At 41.2% G+C, this 16,356-nt stretch overlaps 1 protein-coding gene across 1 annotated transcript; it reads right to left on the bottom strand.

Annotated features, from left to right (window-relative positions):
- Positions 1-3,492: 3,492 nt before the first annotated feature.
- On the bottom strand, positions 3,493-16,356 carry LOC141176046 (uncharacterized). Its single transcript, XM_073660026.1, has 9 exons — positions 16,280-16,356; positions 11,849-11,945; positions 11,683-11,753; positions 10,933-11,079; positions 10,702-10,803; positions 10,495-10,618; positions 10,314-10,411; positions 10,028-10,118; positions 3,493-6,975 (listed from the first exon to the last, which is right to left on the bottom strand). The coding sequence occupies exons 4-9, from the start codon at positions 11,008-11,010 to the stop codon at positions 5,447-5,449; spliced, it is 2,022 nt and encodes a 673-aa protein (XP_073516127.1). The 5' UTR covers positions 11,011-11,079; positions 11,683-11,753; positions 11,849-11,945; positions 16,280-16,356; the 3' UTR covers positions 3,493-5,446.

The raw sequence follows: 16,356 nt of genomic DNA on the forward strand, positions 1-16,356 counted from the left end.
TGGGGGCATTGTTAATAGTAGTGGTCAACCTCTTTAAGGCCTGGAGGGAGGTCGAAATGTATCTTTTGGTAGATAGTGACTGGGCGAAAAGAGTTGCTAACCGCAGACGTAGGAAGGCTCCTGTCTTTAGGGTGAGGGATTTCGTGTGGTTGTCCTCAAAAAATCTGCGCTTAAAGATCACATTTAGAAAATTTGCACCTAAATTTGTAGGTCCTTATAAAATTATTACAATTTTAAATCCTGTGACAGTTAAGTTGCAGCTTCCTATTGCCTGGAAAATCAATAATCATTTCCATTCTTCTCTTTTAAAAAAATTTGAGGGGACCTCAAGACATAATTGAGGTGGATGTGGAAGGGTATCGGGAGTATGAAGTAAGGCGAATTCTTGGTTCCAGGTGGGTCAGGTGCGGTTTGCATTATCTCGTCAACTGGAAAGATTATGGTCCTTAAGATAATTCCTAAGTTAATTTGGGGTGTTATGGATAAATATATGTATGATTATGGAAGTTATATGAAAATAGTATGTATTAAGAATTGCAGACAATCCAAAATTCCCTCCTCCTGCCCGTACCACATTGTACCAATAGCCTCATATTGATCAAAGATCCACATACTACGTGGAACATAGTATGACAGAATCACTGACTGGGTGGATCAGGGAAATGCTGTAGATATAGTATATGTTGACTTCAGCAAAGCATTTGACAAAGTATCTCACACCATCCTTATTGAAAAAATGACCAAGTATGGAATGGACAAGGCAACTGTTAAGTGGATTCATAATTGGCTTCGTGATCGAACTCAAAGGGTGGTCGTAAATGGCTTCACATCCAGCTGGATGAATGTCTCAAGTGGGGTACCACAGGGCTCTGTCCTGGGACCTGTATTATTTAACATCTTTATCAATGATTTAGATGAAGGAATTGAGGGTAAACTGATTAAATTTGCTGATGACACAAAGCTAGGAGGGATAGCTAATACTAGAGAAGAGAGAGAGAGGATTCAAAAAGACCTAAATAAACTGGAGCAGTGGGCAGTAACTAACAGAATGGTTTTTAACAGGGAAAAATGCAAAGTACTACATCTGGGTAATAAAAATGAAAAAAGCATATACAGAATGGGAGGAATAGAGCTAAGCAACAGTACATGTGAAAAAGACTTAGGTATACTAATAGATCATAGACTGAACATGAGTCAACAGTGTGATTAAGCAGCAAAAAAGCCAAATACAATTCTGGGATGTACTAACAGAAGCATACAGTCTAGATCACGTGAAGTCATTATCAGACTTTACTCCTCATTGGTCAGACCTCATTAGGAATACTGTGTACAGTTTTGGGCACCACATTTTAAAAAAGACATCGACAAACTAGAGCAAGTTCAGAGAAGAGCGACCAGAATGGTGACCGGTCTGCAAACCATGTCCTATGAGGGACAGTTGCAGGATTTGGGAATGTTTAGCTTGCAAAAAAGAAGACAGAGGAGACTTAATACCTGTCTACAAATATCTCAAGGGCTGTCACATTGTAGAAGGATCATCTTTATTCTCATTTGCACAAGGAAAGACTAGAAGCAATGGGATGAAATTGAATGGGAGGAGACACAAATTAGATATTAGAAAACTTTTTGACAGTTAGGGTGATCAATGAGTGGAACAGGCTGCCACGAGAGGTGGCGAGTTCTCCTTCAATGGACGTCTTCAAACAGAGGCTGGACAGACATCTGTCTGAGATGATTTAGTGAATCCTCCTTTGAGCAGGGGGTTGGACCAGATGACCCAGGAGGTCCCCTCCGACTCTACCATTCTATGAATCTATAACATGGAATTATGGAAAATCCCTAATGATTATTGACTAACATATTAATCTAATAATAAGAGCTTGCTAATGATCTTTATTACTTTTAGGGAAATTACAGAATAATAAAAGATAAGTGACTATACAGATTGACCTTTGAACCTTACGTGCAAGATGGACTTAATTGAGAGTCAGCTTGACTTAATTGTTTACATATTAAAATAATGACTCATTAGCGACAGATGTCAGCCATAATTCTGAGATAAGGCAATGAGGTAATGTGTGGAAAGGTCCCTGATTTTTCCTATAAAAAGCCTATTTGAGACACTACTCAGTGTTAATTTGTGAGTTCTCCGACCGTATAGATCCTATACACAATTCGGCGGCAGACAACTAAGATGAGAACACACACATTTTGTGTGCCCCTAACGGGGATCTTCATGCGATCAGATAGACAGATTATTGGGTGGGGCTGGGGAAAACCCAGCAGTCATGGTACACGTTGGTACCAATGACAAAGTTAAAGAGAGGTGATAGGTCTTTAAAAATTATTACAGGGAATTAGGAGAGAAGCTGAAGTACAGGTGGTATCTTCAGAAATACTGCTGATTCCACTACGTCACTAGAAAGTCAGCAGGAACTTAAGGAGATAATTGTCAGGAAGAAAGGGTTTAGGTTCATGGAGAACTGCGCTGACTTCTCTGTCTGCTACAGGCTTTACGATAGGGACAGGCTGCACCTCAATGGGGAGAATGCAGATGTGCTGGGGGAAAAAATGGTCAGATGGATGGAGGAGCTTTCAAACTAGGATCTGGGGAGAGGGAGGGTTGATGTGCAAATAAGGGGATAGAGTAGACAGAGAGAGTGAGACATTCAAGGAAAGTAAGGAGGCGAGTAGCCGTAATAAATGTGCTAATAGTATTAAATGTCTGCAGGCAAATGCAAGAAGTCTTGAAAACAAAATGAATGAATCAGAGACTCTTAGGTCAGCCACAGATTATGATGTGGTGGGCATTACAGAAACCTGGATGGATGAAAGCCATGACTGGGTGACAAACACAGAGGGTTACACTACATTGAAACGGATAGGAAAGAAAAATAGGTAAAGGGGTGGGTATTTTCGTTAAAACCGATTTAAGACCTCAAGCTCAATGACGACATGGGGGGCAGCTTCGACAATGTACTGCACACATGCCCAACTTTTGATTATATTTGACCCACGACACCAGAACCACCACACCTATGTGAGGCCATTATTCTGCATGGAGGACTTTGTGGGGCCCATTATACTGGATGGAAAGCTATGTGGAGCCCATTATACTGGATGGAAAGTTATGCGGGGCCAATCATACTGTATGGAGGACTATGTGGGGCCCATTATTCTGTATGGAGGACTATGTGGGACCCATTATACTGTATACTGGTTGGTCCATGACTTTGTCCAAGTTTTTCATTTTGGCCCTTTGCATGTTTTGAGCTTTACATCCCTGATGTACAATCTGTATGGGTAATGTACATGGAAATGGCAATAATGGAAAGCTGCTAATTGGACTTTGCCACAAGCCTCCTAATATAGCTGAACATGATTAACAAATTAAAAAGGCAACAAAAACAAGTCATGGTCAAAAGTGTTGGCTCCCTTGAAATTGTTCCAGAAAATGAAGTAATTCTCCCATAAAATTATTGCCATTACACGTTTTGTTATACACGTTTATTTCCTTTGCATGTATTGGAACAACACAAGAAAACAGAGAAAAAAAGGCAAATTGAACATAATTTCACACAAAATAGGTCGGACAAAATTGTTGACACCTTGCCAAAATTGTGGGTAAACAACTTTGTTTCAAGCAAGTGAAGCTTGTTCAAACGCAATTGTGGCAAGTAACAGGTGTGGGCAATATGAAAATCACAACTAAAACCAGATAAAAAAGGGAGAAGTTGATTCAATCTTTGCATGAGTCTGAGGACTTGAAAACCAAAATTGTTGAAAAATATCAATAATTTCAAGGTTATAAGTCCATCTTTAGAGATCCGGATGTTCTTCTGTCCAAGGTGCGCAACATAATCAATAAATTTACAACACATACAGTCAAATATGGTGGAACTTCAAAAATGTTTTGGGGTTGTTTTGCTGCCTCTGGTCAGGTACCTTAACTGTGTGCAAGGCATCATGAAATCTGAAGATTAGCAAAGGATTTTGGGGCACAATAGAGAGCCTAGTGTCAGAAAGCTGGGTTTGCTTGCTAGGTCATGGATCTTCCAGCATGACAATGACCCCAAACATATTTCAAGAAGCACCCATAAAATGGATAGAAACAAAGTGCTGGAGAGTTCTGACCAGCAATGAATCCGGATCTAAATCCCATTGAACACCTGTGGAGAGATCTTAAAATTGCTGTATGGATAAAAATATTAAAATTTGAGAGTCCTCAGTGGAGGATACCATCTTTTCAGTTAGCCATTAGTAAGCTTTCGAGACTACTCAGGTCTCTTCATCACACATAGTATAACACAAAACAAAAAACCAAGCAATGTGAACATTGCTTGTTTTTTTTGTCTTGTTTGCATTCTGTGCAAATTAGGGGTGTGGCATCTCCCTTGTTGAGCTGGTTAGTATATATGTAGCTTACCACGGGCTTAGGTGGTCTGATATTGGGACCCGGTTCTATTTGTCTACCCTTTTATATGCATCACTTCAACTTTGATATACAGTAAGGTTTTTAACATAGACAGTGTAGGACCGTCCCAATTAGGGTCACCTTGTCGCTGGTGGGACGGCTTGTATACTTTTTTTGATCAAAAATCGTTCACTAAGTACCCTATATTTCATATGCAACTTTGCTTTACATTTATATATAATGATGGTAGGGTATGTGATATATTTTTTGTGTTTTGTAGGTTTTGTATAGTATAACACAAAATCTGAATAGTCACATATTAATACACAACAGGGCACAGGAATAATGCAATAGATAAGACAAGTGGCGTGAAGCAGAACTATTAGTATGGGAGAGGGAGAAGCAGTTGTGGCCGTAAAAAGGTTGGCCACAAGTAGATCTATTCTTTTTTTCTTTTATTGTGTGGCGATGAGAATTCATCCTTGTTCTAAGTTTTTGCCTGGTCTCCCCTACATACAGACCCCCAGTTGGACATTTGGTACATATAATTAAGTACACTACATTAGTTGTTATTCAGCTGAAAGTACCTGGGATCTTGTGGTCCTGATGTGAGTTGAGAATCTTTATCTTGTCCGTGGTCATTATAAATGGACAGGTTTACATTTACAGTTGGTGAGGATGAATTTCATAAGTTTCACCACAAAGGTGAAACTATCCTCCCGGTCAGTTTGCTTTCCCTCCCAGTACCTTTTTATTCTAACAATGTTAGGTTTCTAGGAGATTATACTTGTTCCCTTTATTTGTGGTTCTCCTTAGCTTGCCTTCTTTGCCCTTTATGAATGTGTTTTTGTTTCTCACTCAGAGTTTTCGTATTTTCCTTCATACTTTCCTTTCCCCTTGTTGACAGTGTGTTGCAGCCTCCCCTCTGGTTCCTCAGGAGGTATGAGAAACTCCTCAACGGCTTATTAGTTAGTTGGGTGTGTGGTGGAGTTTTTAGTTGTGCAGCTAGGGCCTTTCTAATCTCTACAGAGACTAGTTGGGTGTAGTTGCGGCATTCTCCCCTGTGTGGATTCTCCGGTGCTTATCAAGATCCGATTTCTGGTTAAAACATTTCCCACATTCTGGACATGAAAAAGGCTTCTCCCCTGTGTGAGTTCTCTGATGTTTATAAAGATATGATTTGTGTCCAAAACATTTTCCACAATCTGAGCATGAAAAAGGCTTCTCCCCTGTGTGAGTTCTCTGATGTTTGATAAGATTTGATTTCTTTGCAAAAGATTTCCCACATTCTGAACATGAAAATGGCTTCTCCCCTGTGTGAGTTCTATGATGTCTGATAAGATTTGATTTCTCTGTAAAACATTTCCCACATTCTGAACAGGAAAATGGCTTTTCTCCTGTGTGAGTTCTCTGATGGTTGATAAGAGTTGATTTCACTGTAAAACATTTCCCACATTCTGAACAGGAAAATGGTTTCTCCTCTGTGTGGTTTCTCTGGTGCTTAAGAAAACTAGATTTCTGGTTAAAACATTTTCCACATTCTGAACATGGAAAAGGCTTCTCCCCTGTGTGGGTTCTCTGGTGGTTAACCAAAGCTGATTTATGGTTAAAACATTTTCCACATTCTGAACATGGAAAAGGCTTCTCCCCTGTGTGAGTTCTCTGATGTATATTAAGATATGATTTCTGTACAAAACATTTCCCACAATCTGAACATGAAAAAGGCTTCTCCTCTGTGTGGTTTGTCTGGTGCTTAAGAAAACTAGATTTCCGGTTAAAACATTTTCCACATTCTGAACATGGAAAAGGCTTCTCCCCTGTGTGAGTTCTCTGGTGGTTAACCAAAGCTGATTTATGGTTAAAACATTTTCCACATTCTGAACACGGAAAAGGCTTCTCCACTATGTGAGTTCTCTGATGTATATTAAGATATGATTTGTGTCCAAAACATTTTCCACAATCTGAGCATGAAAAAGGCTTCTCCCCTGTGTGAGTTCCCTGATGTTTGAGAAGATTTGATTTCTTTGTAAAACATTTCCCACATTCTGAACAGGAAAATGGCTTCTCTCCTGTGTGAGTTCTCTCATGTGCGATAAGATATGATTTCTCTGCAAAACGTTTCCCACATTCTGAACAGGAAAATGGCTTCACTCCTGTGTGAGTTCTCTGGTGCCTAACAAGATCTGATTTCTGATTAAAACACCTCCCACACTCGGAACAAGAAAATCTATTCTGTGCTGTGTGAATTTTTTGAGGTTTAAGAAAAGACTTTTTGGGAGGAAAACTATTTCTGTATTCTGAACGTGAAAATGGCTTCGTTGCATTAGGAGCAGTTCGTTTTTTAATGCTTATTTTGTGACTTTGATTTTCCTTAGTAGTCGGTAATGAATCAGAAGACAGGACCTGTTTCAAAGGATCAGATGACAGATCATTGCAGTGAAGGGATGATGGGATATCTGGAGAAATGGCATTCACTTCAATTGTATCCTGTTGGATCTGAAAATTATCTGATTTGAAAATTGAAGATTTCAGCTGTCCCTCTGATCTCCTGGTACAGACATCTGCCAAGAATAAAACCAATTATTATTTTTTAATTAAAAATCCTTGAATTTTATATTTTTGAACATTTCTACTTAAACTGTCCATAAAAAAGGCAAGTTATATAAAAAAATTCACTTATCCACCAGGACAATGACTGTCTAATAGAAAACCTCATAGGATTGAGCAGTAGAGCGTGGTGTTCAACCGTTTGTTCATTCTGCCTCCAAATATGGAATAAAAAGCGACCAAATGATGTTATGTAGGCGAAAATAATACCAATAAAAACTTCTACTCCTCTCACAAAAAACAAGTCCCCACTCAGGTCCTCATCTGTCAATGGAAAAACAGAGGTTTCCACATTATTAGTGGCTCAAAGGCTCTTGAAAAGTAACATGGCTTCCATTAACCAATCCAGCAATATCTGCTCTCCCAAAGTCAAATCTCACCCTCGATTATGAGCTTTGCAGTAGTTTATGTGCCTAAATCACATTTAGCCTCCATGTAAGAACCCACTTAATTTACGGTGTGTGTCTCCTGGAGCACAATCTAGACACTATGTGTTGGGTAATAAAATGGCATATTTGCAATTTTCACTCTCCAACATCCACTGCGTGCTAATTTTTGGAAAGTGGCTGTGGAGTCAAAATACTCACTACTTCTATAGATTAATTCACTGAGGGTTATAATTTCCAAAATGGAGACACTTTATGGGGATTTCTACTGATCTGGTTTTCTACCATTTTGTTATATTAGGGCTTCTGCAAATGGTGGGTCCCATCTCTTCTGGGATCTGCTCCTGCGACGTCTGCTTCTCTCACCAGGCGCCGCCTTATTCATTCTGCAGGTGGCGCTGGTGATGGAGGAGACGTCAGAACCAGAAGCTCTGGGCGGCGCAGGCTCTGTCCAGCCACTAAGATTAGGGTTGCTGGGACCAGTAGTACCATCCAGTCTGGCAGTATGGGTGTGTGTGCTGTCCAGCTGAAGTAATCTGCTCCCTGCTTCAGCCAACTGGAAAGCACCGCACCCTACTAAAGCTGGAAGCATATTGCTGGAAGCTGCCAGATACAGCCTTGTTCTCCTCTGGTTCAGTCCTCTGTGCTCAGCTCCCGGCTTGTGTATTTGTTTCCTGTTGTGACCTCGGCCCGTTTACTGACTACTCTTGTGTCTTCTGATTTTGTATTTTCTCTATCCTCTTGGTTCTGACCCGGCTATCTGACTATTCTTCTTGCCATCTCACTCCACAGAACATCAGGTAACACCGTGGCCCAAGCTTAGGGGGGTCTCTGTGTAATTCCAGATCCATGTAGAGGGGTTAAACGGTGATGAGCAAAGTAATTTGTGAAATCTGTAAACCGGGGAGATAAGGCAAGCTTGTTCGTGGTGGCCATCTTTTGAGCTTCCAAATGACCATAAACAGCGCCCCCAATACATTGTGTTTGGGAACTATTCCAGTAAAATCTGCATTCCTAATAGCTAAATGTCGCTCCTTCCCTTCTTAACCTGCCATGTGCCCAGACAGTAGTGTTCAACCGTATATAGGGGATTGTCAGATTCAAAAGAAGTTGGAATATAATTTGTAAGGTCCATTTGTTTCCTATTATCCTTTGTGAAGAATTCCAAAGTTATCACCACATAAAGTGACACATGTCAGATTTAAAAAATGGGTCTGATTAGGAACACAAAACCGGCTGCAGGAAGGGGTTAAATCAGAGGATTACTGAAGTCAAAAACTGTGAGTATAGACAATAACACATCTACTGAAATGATCAAACTGAACAGTCTTCATCAGAGAAAAATGAGTAACTAGTGGTGAAACCTCTCTGGGGTAATTAGAGTATGGGGCTCGGGGGCTCTTGGCAATCTAAACTATCGTAAGGGACAATATTTGCTGTCAGATGAGAAGAAATATTAGACATTTAAAGTGAACTCTTTTATAATAGTGCAGAGTTGAGGTGTCTTAAATTTAGATCTCGGGCATTTGGAAGAGACAATGGAGATCTTCTTTTTGAAAGACTACCAGGGAGTTACAGAGTCACATAAGTGAGGCAGATCCCACAACAATGAAAATACATACAGAATGAACTAGTAAAAAAAGAAAGAATATAAAAACATGTAACATCCCCAACAACAACGTATGTAAGAGGGGAGAAATCCAACACTAAACCGGAGTCACACTCATTTATGATGGACCTTTGGAGCTACTATGAGTCCTGACCAGGAAAGTAGAGAAAGTATTAGAGCCCCCATTTCAGGAGAGATTGTGCAGTGATCTGAATTCCTTAGGATTGAAAACATAATGGAATTTATGACGTGGAGTGAATCCATGAAACCAGGGCTGGAGCCAACACATCTCCTGCAGGCGTGAATAAATGTATATTACAGCTATCAGCCACGCACAGCTTAGAGATATATCATGGCACAGGTGTAATGTTTTTATGTTTAGTTTATCACAATCCTGTTTGAAGTTAGTCGGTTTTAAAAGAAATTGAAAAGTCAGGATAAAGGGAAACTCTGCTGTTATTATACAGAAATTCACACTTGTCCCTCACTGCACATTTAATGTTGTCGATCATAAAAGCGAAGTTTGGCCAGAAAGACTGGACCTGGTCTTGTAGGGACCATATGAGCACATTCAGCGGCACAGAAGGGAGAGAAGGTAGATTCGTCCAATAAGATATCAGGGATCTAGGAAGCCAACAGCATCATTACCCTCCGCTTTCTCTTACAGGCTCATCATAATATTTTTCTTCAAGTGATTTTCTCACTTGTCAGCACATTCTACGTACGCTGTCATTTGGCTTTGCAGTTTACAGATCTGGGCAGGTAACGGTCAGCGTCTCCTAATCCCAGGGGGGGAGGTGGATCCTCCAGGTTGTAAGTTCTATAGAAAAGGGCTTTCATAATTTCCCAAAGTAATTTGAACATTTTCGGACGGAGGAGAATGTTATGGTCTAGTGGCAAAATAGTGATCACACGATTGTGATACGGCCGGACTACACCACTGATAAAGCAGCCACAAACGGTGACTGAGAAGAATCTGTGACTTCTCTGCATTTAGTGGTTACTACTCACCTGGGTAGTCATATGTAGGAATCTCCTCTTTACACCGCTCATCACCCCTCACATATGTCTCTGTAGTATTAATATGGATCAGATCTTCACCCTGAAACAAATATTGTAAAAGTCACAGACAGATGAGAAGTTACATCTATGATCAGCTCTAATCCTGCCATCTCCACCGTTCTCATTACACAAGTATAAAACATAATAATGGTGGATAAAACTGAACTGAAGACAAGACCTTTACAGCCGTCTACACATCATAGGGGAGATCTCATGACACCTTCTCTCCATCTACCTGATGATCCTGAGGAACATTGGGATCTTCTTGCTTACAGTCCTGTGGAAGAAAAGGATGGGGACATCTCTCTGGTGTTGTCCTCTTACTGGATAGATCTGGAGGAAACACATACAGGGACTGAATTCATTCTTTACATACAGATAATTATAGGCCGTGTGTATTTAGTCCTGTCTATTACCTGGTGATGTGAGGGGCTGAGGAACCTCCATCATGACGTCCTTGTACAGATCTTTGTGTCCTTCTAAATACTCCCACTCCTCCATGGAGAAATAGACGACGAAATCCTGACACCTTATAGGAACCTGACACATACAATGATACCGTTATCTCCTCGATCCCTCCATAGTGTTACTGTATAATGTCCCAGCATTCCCAGCAATGTCACCTCTCCAGTCAGAAGCTCAATCATCTTGTAGGTGAGTTCTAGGATCTGGTCATTGATGTCCTCATGTATCAGGGGGTGAGGTGGGGGCCCCGTGATTAATCTCTGGTTATGGAGAGACACATTAATAAATCTCACTACAGACATTTCCAGAGTCCTCACCTCTCCAGTTCTGTCCATCTGTTATTCCCATAGATAAGAATGATGTAATGTGACGTCATCAGAATCTCTCACCTCTCCAGTAAGCTGGAAGAGGATCTCTAGGGTGAGGTGCAATATCCTCTCCGCCATCTTGTCTCTGTCCATATCCATCTTTGATGGATAAATCAGGAAAATTCTCTTATATAGATCTTCACTGAGAGGATCCGATATTGTAGAGACCTGAATGAGAAGATGAGCCGATGTAACATCATAAAAATCCTGTGTAATAATACAATTACTGGAGATAATAAGGGGAAACATATGAGGAGGTATATTATTTTACAGTATTTGGTTTTCTTCTTTACATCTAGTAATAAAACCTATATATTTTAGGCCACAGACAACAAGTAGTTTCTTCCTCGGAGTCTGCAGCTGAACACGTTTCTCATAGACTCATCTTCCATAACGCTAATTCTCATCTAATTCTCTGACACTGGAATTGACATTGAGAATAACCTCGGCACTCAATGGTTCTTATAGAAATTTTTTTTTTTAATGCAGTCCAAAAACAAAAGTAAACGTTTCGGTCGATCTGACCTTAATCAAGAACTATTGGAAATAGCACAAAGAACAAAACAATAAATAAAATAATAATAAATAATAAAATAAAAAAGCATATACAAATGGATCATTGTGCAATAACATGATAATATCTCTTGTTTAACCTGAACAATAAACATGCTGTCAAACAGTGTATAATATTTCGTCAAACCCCATTAATGCAGATACAACATCATAGTATAGAGCAAGTATATATACAAATTGAAGAGAGGTGACACCTACTAGACTGCTGGATGGTATTCAAAGGTAGGAATTCAAAAGTGTGGAGATATGGTGACACTGGCTGCTTGGGTCTGCAGAAAAGAGCAGAGAGTGGCAGACTCAGAGTTATCAGCTGAGAGGGACTGTGGAGGCAGAGATAGACAGAATAGAGCTGGACGTAGCATACCTGTGACCCAGAGTTCCTGGTTATAAAGCGGTGCTGCAAATAGTGGCTTAGAGTAACGCGGTGTCCACCGCTAGTTCCTGGTGCTGTGCGCGTTGTCCTGCAAAAAGCAAACATGGCATCTAAGAAGGCGTGACAGAGTTAGGCTGAATGCCCTTCCTCCCCAAGTACTCGATAGTATGGGGCTGCCTAGTTCCTACAATACTGAAATGCCTAATAATGGTGTCTGGGCCTGCAATGTACAAAAGTCTATTAGGCCAGGCCATAGGTAGCGTCCAATAAGTTACCTTTTAACGCCCCATAAACATTAGACTAAAGTTGCATGGAAGCACTGATTTTGGGGGTTTTGGTTGACTATATAATGTATTTGGGGGCCTCCCGACAGTACCAGTCAGTCATACAAACCACAGGAAAGCTGGAATATTTGTGTGTATGGGGGAGTCTGGAGAGATAGCCGTCTGCCAAATGACCGATCAGCCAACACTTATCTCATGTGTATGGGGACGTTACTATTGCACAGGCAGTGATAATACACGGCACTACAGTAGTACAGTGCATCACCGGAGCGATCAGAGGCTTCCAATGTTCTACCAGCGACTCTACTTTGGATTGTGTTTACTTATTTCATTTTCAAATGTGTTGGAAATACTGGTTATTGTTATGGTTATGTGGTCATGTTTGACCTACTACTTGTTGCACAACTAGTACCCGGTGTTTGTATTTGTATTTCCTTTTCAAAACTTAATAAAGATAAATTTGCAAAAGGATAATCAAGTCACATTGCGTTTGATATTTTTTTCTTGAAAAAAAACTAGGTGAAAGTTTTCCGCCCAGTGTAGAAGTCTTTTTGGATACAAAACTCAAACAAAATATGCAAAAGAATTTACAAAGTCTGGAGGATGCATCTCAGACATCAAAAAAACTAAGTTTGAAAGAGATATCAAAGACTACGAGTCAAATTCAATTTACACATGGAAATGAAACAAACCAAGAGCTACTGTTCAGAAATACAGGTCACACAATAAATTCAAAGGAAATAGCGGAGAGCGGAGGTCAGCTTCACAAATCCTAATGTGTCCATGGGTTCCTCTAATTATAATTCTCTGAGGACTTATCTGATGCATCAGTGGCATCAACTAAAGACAGAACAAAAATAAATTCTCAAGTATTCCCCACAATCCAGCACAAAACACTGGAGACGGGCGGGCAGAAAGCACAAACGTGCCCGGACATGTGCGTTCCATGCCGGAGTGCATCACAGTCTCCTATCTGCGAATGCGCATGTCCGGAAGCATGCGTTCCACGCCGGAGCGTATAATGGTTTTGGATTGCATTCCACCAATATAGAAAAATCCTATCTCTGAGATCAGCGTCATGGGAGACTAAAAACAAGTATTGCACATCCTCCCATCATGCAATAGGCATGTAGATCTACTTTATCACTACATAAAATATGGGATGATGGCCCACAGTATATTCCTAAATGGTCAAATTTGACCCCTATTGCATAGAGATACACAAGGATCACCACACTTCTTAATTATGAAATAGTAGATGTAGGATATAACTGATCAGAAATAATTCTGATATAGAAGCTCAGATATATCGATGAAGTACAACAATATGTGAACCCCATTCACAGGGAACTGAGTAGCAATGGGTAGAGTATACAATCCAAAAATGTAATCCAGAATGGGGCTGTATTCATACAAAACAGGCCCAGGAAATTTGCTCATTGAGTCCCTTAGGGGCTCGTGAATCCTAAAAATCCCATCACTTTCCTTTTTGAGGATACATCTATTGTGATCACCACCTCTCACATTGGGTTTAACCACCTCAATGATGCAAAAGGAGATGTCTCCGGTTCCACCTCGATGTACACTGTTCATGTGTCTCGCTAATGGGGTGTCCGGACCATGGCATATATCACCAAAATTCCCCCCCCACACACACTCCTCCTAGACACCCTCTTGGTCTTGCCTACATAATCTAGGGGACAGGTGCATGTGGCCATATATACAAGTCCTGAGGTTTTACAGTTGGAATAATCCCACTGGAAAAAAGATTTTAATCGTAGAGGAACTCGAGAAAGATTTACATGGTCTCATCCAACTAAATGTACAACTTTCTCCACATCTAAAGAAACCGCAGACTCTCATATCTAGCCAAGTCCCCTTCGGTGCAGGTTTTTTGTAGAAACTATGCACTAAATGGTCCCTAATGGACTGACCCTTTCTGAAAGTTATTGTGGGAGTAGATCACACAGCAACCTCAGGGCCGGGTCAGCCACAAGTATATCCCAGTGTTTTCTGAGGATATTAAAGATATGGTCACTCTGATTGTCATAAGTTCCTATTACTCGTATTATCCCATCTTTTTCTTGGTCTCTTGGTTAGGTATGGAGGAGTGTCTGTCTCTCCCATTTTTTTGCAAACGATGATGCGGAATCCAAAATGTACCATGAGTACCCTTTTTCCCTGAATCTGGTGTTCAGGTCTATGGCCTGTATATTAAAATCTGTGACATTATGGCAGTACCTTCTCAACCATAAAAATTGGCTCCTGGGTATTCCTCTTTTTATGGGGATGAGGTGGTTGATATCCCACTTCAATAGTATAATAGTGCTTGAAGGTTTATGGTAGTTGAGAGTCCCTAGGGTTCCATCCCAATCTTTCTTGATTAGTACATACAGGAAAGGCAACTGGTAATAATTAAATTCAGATGTAAATCTAAGGCCCACTCTATTGATGTTGAGTTCCCTGACAAATTCAAAAGATTTTTGACTTGTCCCTGACCAGATGATAAAAATGTAGTCAATATATTTGTACCATACCCCAATATATGGATGCCATCACTTATGATCATCCCTGAATATTGTGGTTTCCTCCCACCAGCCCAGGAATAGGTTAGCATACGAGGGGGCACAGCGGCTCCCCATTGCAGTACCCCTGAGCTGGTGGAAGTACTTCCGGTCAAAAAGAAAGAAGTTATGAGTAATAGCGAATTTTAGAAGATCGTCCATGAAATCTTTATGTCTGCTACACTCTACTGATCTCGATTTCAAGAAATGTCTTACTCCTCTGATACCATCCTCATGCGGTATATTGCTGTACAAAGCCTCGAAATCTAGGTAAAGGAAAAATCATTTTCCAAAGGGATTATTCCAACTGTAAAACCTCAGGTGGCGCTGTGGGAACATTATACTGTGTGGGTGGCATCATACATACTGCATAAGGGGCATAATGGGAGCATTACACTGTGTGGGGGCATAATACATACTGCATACGGGGCATAATGGGGGCATTATACTGTGTGTGGGCATCATATATCCTGCATAAGGGGCATAATGGGAGCATTACACTGTGTGGGGGCATAATACATACTGCATACGGGGCATAATGGGGGCATTACACTGTGTGGGGGCATCATACATCCTGCATAAGGGACATAATGGGGACATTACACTGTGGGGACATCATACATCCTGCATAAGGGGCATAATGGGAGCATTACACTGTGTGGGGGCATAATACATACTGCATAAGGGGCATAATGGGGGCATTATACTGTGTGTGGGCATCATATATCCTGCATAAGGGGCATAATGGGAGCATTACACTGTGTGGGGGCATAATACATACTGCATACGGGGCATAATGGGGGCATTACACTGTGTGGGGGCATCATACATCCTGCATAAGGGACATAATGGGGACATTACACTGTGGGGACATCATACATCCTGCATAAGGGGCATAATGGGGGCATTACACTGTGGGGGGCAGCATACATCCTGCATAAGGGGCATAATGGGGGCATTACACTGTGGGGGCATCATACATCCAGCATAAGGGGCATAATGGGGGCATTACACTGTGTGGGGCATCGTACATACTGTATAAGGGGCATAATGGGGGCATTACACTGTGTGGGGGCATCATACATACTCACTAAGGGGCATAATGGGGGCATTACACTGTGGGGGCATTATACATACTGTATAAGGGGCATAATGGGGGCATTACACTGTGAGGGGCATCGTACATACTGCATAAGGGGCATAATGGGGGCATTACACTGTGGGGGCATAATACATCCTGCATAAGGGGCATAATGGGGGCATTACACTGTGGGGGCATCATACATCCTGCATAAGGGGCATAATGGGGGCATTACACTGTGGGGGGCATCATACATACTGTATAAGGGGCATAATGGGGGCATTACACTGTGGGGCCAGTAAAGGGGTCCTGTACTATGAGAACAATACGTTTCCTCCCTTCCTGTCTCCATAGTTGGGTCGTATGTATCTATTACAGGAAACAGAACAAAAACCTTATGATTGTTATAAAGGGGCAACACAAGACCCCAAAAGAGTCTCCGTGCTGAGGGGGCTAATGCCCCCTGCGCCCAGTAATGGGGGTCTCCACATACCTCCACCTGCAGAGCCGCCACCACATATATGGCTGCTCTGTGCGCACAGGAGCTGTGATGAGGTCACAGGAGGGGAG

This window comes from Phyllobates terribilis, unplaced genomic scaffold (genome assembly GCF_046119375.1).
Source record: "Phyllobates terribilis strain yellow unplaced genomic scaffold, ASM4611937v1 Scaffold_17__1_contigs__length_24005725, whole genome shotgun sequence".
NCBI lineage: Eukaryota > Metazoa > Chordata > Amphibia > Anura > Dendrobatidae > Phyllobates > Phyllobates terribilis.

Excerpts from the sequence above, each read along its gene's own strand:
- LOC141176046 (XM_073660026.1), bottom strand. The coding sequence starts at position 11,010 with ATGGATATGGACAGAGACAAGATGGCGGAGAGGATATTGCACCTCACC. Across the intron at positions 10,412-10,494 it reads TCAGCCCCTCACATCACCAG|ATCTATCCAGTAAGAGGACA; the intron begins GTAATAGACAGG and ends TGTTTCCTCCAG. Across the intron at positions 6,976-10,027 it reads TCCTACATATGACTACCCAG|ATGTCTGTACCAGGAGATCA; the intron begins GTGAGTAGTAAC and ends TATTCTTGGCAG.